This window comes from Orbicella franksi, chromosome 1, assembly GCF_964199315.1.
Source record: "Orbicella franksi chromosome 1, jaOrbFran1.1, whole genome shotgun sequence".
Classification (NCBI taxonomy): domain Eukaryota; kingdom Metazoa; phylum Cnidaria; class Anthozoa; order Scleractinia; family Merulinidae; genus Orbicella; species Orbicella franksi.
The window spans coordinates 28,314,940-28,319,939 of record NC_138145.1 but is presented as its reverse complement, the minus strand read 5'-3'; the positions used below and the strand labels follow the sequence as shown (position 1 = coordinate 28,319,939).

Sequence of the window (5,000 nt, the reverse complement as noted above, 5' to 3'; positions counted from 1 at the left end):
CACGTGGTCAAGGCACTCAGGCCATTAAAAATTTAAACTGGAAAAGGCCCGGTCCCCCATACAACAAGAAGGACGAGGGGAGGAGGCCAAACAAGTAGGGTCAGAAACCCCCTCTAATGAGGTAAGCAATACACTAAAGTATCTTCAAGCTGGTAGGTGCAACAATTTGTCCCAGCATGGAAAGACAACTGACGACCCAGAGGTTTTAGACTGGGTTGAGCATTGTCATTTAGAGTTCGTAGGTGTACCACTGGGGCAGGAAGCTGACTATAAGGTCATACAATTCAATGATGCAGAAACTGCTATTATAGATTCTGAAATTGTAAAACTCCTTAATAAAGGTGTTATTGTGGAGTCTACTCACTCACAACGAGAATTTGTTTCGTCCATTTACCTTAGACTCAAAAAGAATGGAGTAGACTATAGGATGATCCTAAATCTAAAGGAGCTAAACAAGTTCATTGTTTACCGGCACTTCAAAATGGAGTCACTTAAGACAGTGACGGATCTGATGACCCAAGGGTGTTTTATGGCATCCATAGATATAAAGGATGCATATCATACAGTACCAATTGCCACAGAACATCAAAAATTTTTGAAATTCAGGTGGCGGGACAAATTGTATCAATATACCTGTCTGCCAAATGGGCTGGCATCAGCCCCACGAATCTTTACTAAACTTTTAAAACCAGTGTTTAATATACTGAGGCAAAAGGGCTATTTGTCCTCCTCTTACATAGATGACTGCTATCTTCAAGGAGCAACCTATGGTGAATGCCATGATAATGTACAAGAAACAGTTATGTTGTTTGGGGATCTTGGGTTCCCTATTCATAATGAAAAATCAGTACTTATACCATCTCAGGTCGTGACCTTCCTGGGATTTGTGCTTCATTCAGTTTAAATGACTGTGCAACTTACTGACAGCCGAAAGCAAAATCTGAAAAATGCCTGCCTCAACCTTGTTGACAAAGAAACCTGGAAAGTTCAAAATGTGGCAGAAGTAATTGGGCTGATAGTGTCAAGTTTTCCAGGAGTGGAACATGGGCCCCTCCACTATCGCAGTCTTGAAAGGGACAAATCAAATGCTTTGCGAGAGAACAAAGGCAACTTTGGATCTTTTATGATCCTCTCCCCCAGTTCTAGAGCAGAACTAAATTGGTGGATATTTAATGTTGATACTTCACACAAACTTATTTCTCATACATACATACATACATATATTTTTGATGAGGCAGGTCTGCGTCTGGCAACCCAGAGGGCTGGTGTGGACCTGCCATAAAATATATACCTAGAAACTAAAATCTAAAATTATTAAAAATACATCCTTAGGACTCAAAAGCTAGTAAAAGATAATTTAAAATGACTTAAAATTTACATTTCTATTAAAATTAAGTATAAAAAGAGTGTTTTAAAAATATAAAAATGCACTATTCTTAGATTTAATAAGGCACGCCTCTTTCTCGAACTGTATTTGGTCTAATGTTTTTGAGGCTAGTTTAAGTTTTTCTTTAAAAAGCTGAAGAGAAGTAACGTTTCTTATGAATTTTGGGATGGAATTCCACACTATAGGGCCTCTATACCTTATGCTATTTCTTCCGAGTTCACTATGATAACATGCTAGCGAGAAGTCATTCGAGCGCCTTAATTTGTAACTAGTCTCATTTGTGCGAGTTCCAAGTAGGGCCGTAAGCTGCTCCGGTAGAATATCATTATGCACCTGATACATTATCGATGCGAGCCTCCGCTTGTAGATGTAACTCAATGGCTTCCATTTAGCCCTTTTAAGGGCGTCACAATCAGGAGTTCCACTAGGGAGTTTATGGATTAGTTTTGCAGCTTTTATGTGTAAATGCTCTAGGTCATTAAATGAAGACAATGAACAGGATCCCCATACGGCAATGCAGTAGGTTATGCTTGGAACAATGCCTTTGTAATAGATTTCTTCAAGAACACAGGTAGGCAGTCCTTTCATAGACTTTAGGAATTTTAGTTTTCCTCCAAATTTAGAGTGGAGCATTTTAATTTGAGGTTTCCAGTTCAAATTGTGGTCGATTACAACACCCAAGCAGGTAGATTTGGAGGTGAAATATATGTATGAGTTGCCAAATATCAGTGGTCTCATAGGGCCGACAAATGCGTGTTTGCAGATTAACATTGCTTCCGTCTTGCCAGTGTGAACAGTCAAGCGATTTTGGTCGCACCAACTTTTAAAATCAATTAATATTCGGTTTAACGCATCCACTATTTCTTCAACCTCCTTCCCAATGTAATACACGGTGGTGTCGTCGGCAAACATATGAATAAATCCGGTTGCGGACGAGTTGGGTAAATCATTTGCATAAATTGCAAAAAGTCTAGGACCTAGGAGGGAACCTTGAGGGACCCCAATATTGACTGGTCGCAGCCCAGATCTTACTTCATTTACAGTGGCAAATTGGCATCTATTTGAGAGGTAACTTACGATCCACTCGTGGAAACCACCTGATATTCCTGCAGCTGATAATTTGAGTTGAAGGATGTTGTGGTCGACAGTGTCAAAAGCTTTTTTGAAATCAATAAAAAGTACTCCGACTTTGTGGCCAGTATCAATTGCCTTTTTCCATGTTTCAGTGAGATAGACGAGTAATGATTCAGTGGAGATTCCTTTCTTGAACCCCCATTGGTTTGAGTGGACAAGGCTATGCATCTTGAGATGATTGTCTAGAGAGTCGCAAACAATACTCTCTAAGATTTTGCTGTTTAAATTTAGCATTGTCAGAGGTCTATAGTTCGCACAATCTGACTTGGACCCCTTCTTGAAAACTGGGATTACTTCTCCAATTTTCCAGTTACTCGGGTGGAGGCCGCGTTGAATACTGTTCTTAAATATACTGAAGAGACCTTCACAGAGGGTGTCGCCTGCCTCCGCCATTTCACGTGACGTTATTTTGTCAGGACCCCCTGTTTTTTGTTTTATCCGAGAGAGTTTCAGCTTAACTTGTTTTTCGGACAGGCCAATTTGGTTTATGGTGGGTGTTATACGATAAATGGTCTCGAATGGCTGAGCAGTCATGGCATCGTGGTCAAACTTTTCAGCAAGCTGAGTTCCAATGCTTGCAAAGTAATCATTCATAGCTTCGGCCTTGTCGAAATCGTTTGTTAGGATGTTATTATCCCTGTCATAGACTGGTGGAATTGGTTTTCTCGTGCCGATGCCTTGTGCATTCTTTACCACTTGCCAGAATTTCTTGCTATTGTCGGTGTCAGCAAATTGTTCCCTCCAGTATGAAATTTTCGCATTATGGATCAATTTCTTTACGCGGTTCCTAGCGGCTTTATACGAGCTCCAGGTTGTTGGATCTTTGTTAACTTTAAAGAGCTTTAGAAGCCGGTAACGGTTGTTTTGTTCTTTCTTTATCTCGTTAGTTATCCACGGCAATTTGTTTTCTCTCTTTCTGACTTTCCTGGTTGAGATGTGGTTAGACGCGATTTCCTGGTAGATGTGTTGCCATGCCCATACTTGATCCTCTAGGTCATCAAAAATCTCGCATACACTCCAAGGGGCACATTCGATGTCGTTTTTAAATTTTTGCTGGTCGAATTTCTTGTAGTTGTTTACGGTTTTCGTTACCAATGGATTTTTCTTCTTTCTCATTCGCAAATTTGCATAGACAAAACTGTGATCAGATATTCCCAGGTGGGCGACTCCAGCTGTTGTGATGCTCTCCGCATGGCTAACAATTATCAGGTCGATTAATATTTGTGCTTTGTCAGATATTCTGGTCGGTTCTTTTATGACACATTTTAAGCCATAAGTGTTTAATATGCGCGTTAGGCGCCTACCGAGGTGAGATTCGACACCTTCTTGCCTTTTTAGAGACAAATCAGAATTTAAATCGCCCATGATTACTATGTTTTTTCGCGTAGACCAAACCTCCTCTAACATGACATTAAACGTATCGTAGAAGGAGAGATCAAGCGGTGGTCTGTACACACAAGCAAATAGCCATGATTGCGATTGGCTTCGTACATTTATCCAAACACCTTCGATGGTATGAGGGACTTGCATTCTAACCTCTTCGTAGGCTGACAAAGAATCTTTGTAGTACATTAAAACACCACCGCCATTTCTATCGCGATCTTTCCGGATTGTGAAGTAACCCTCAATTCCGATTTCATCATCAGTAATGTCGTTCGCCAACTTGGTCTCAGTTACAGCTAGAACGTCCAGGCTAGCGTTTAGCAGTAACATGCGAATCTCGGGTAGTTTTCCCTTTAGGCCGTTAACATTGATGTGGCCTATTTTCAGACCAGGATGATCTGAGAGGCAGTTGTTGATCGATGAGAATACATCGGAAGGTTGGGATTCGGGGCTGCTGGCACTGAAAGCCGCGGTTTGCCAAGTACACTGTCGACAAATCCAGCTAATTGTGTTCTCTTTGATGCGCATAAAATCACTTGGTTTAACATTTCCACACTTCATATGGTAAACGCACCCACAGTTCGAACACGTTAGCGATCGGTGATTTATTGCTATCGTTCTTAAGCATTTCTGGCAGCTCGGTTTTGGTAAGGGTCCAGGGTTTGGACAAATGTCTCCACTGATAATTAATCTACGTAGTTGGAATGTAGATTCGGTGTTGGGATAGCGGCTGACCCGGAGACCAAAGTATCTCTTTACTTTAAGTCGCATGAAATCAACATGGCCTCCGCTCGTTAGAGTAAACTTACTTAGCAGTGGGTTGTTTCGTGTTGGTTCTTGTCCTGGAGCTCCTGATATGATCACATTGCGATGACCAGGTACATTTGGGACACGAAGATCTCTTCTGAGATTAAAAATACTCGAGAAGAGCGACAGAGAAACTAAAAGAACCATGGATAGTTTCAAGGCACGTCCGCCCGCCATTATGCCAAGTGAACCGTCACCACCATTGAAATGTAGTGAATGTATTGAAATGTAGTGTTATGATATGTAGGGTAAGGCTATGTAAAGCAATTTAGGGCTGTACAGTCTTTAC

General features: G+C 41.1%; 1 protein-coding gene across 2 annotated transcripts in view; it reads left to right on the top strand.

Moving 5' to 3' along the window:
* The window catches only part of LOC145501105 (uncharacterized), an 8,689-nt gene that overhangs the window by 3,002 nt on the left and 687 nt on the right, over window positions 1–5,000 (top strand). The window contains exon 1 of one of the 2 annotated variants that reach the window (XM_081480661.1): window positions 1–121. This exon is cut by the window's left edge and continues 3,002 nt beyond it. In XM_081480661.1, coding sequence (XP_081336787.1) covers window positions 1–98 — 98 coding nt within the window. In that variant the 3' untranslated portion in view covers window positions 99–121. Of the gene's footprint in view, window positions 511–5,000 lie in introns of those variants that run through there. The other variant, XM_081480667.1, reaches the window with a different exon arrangement.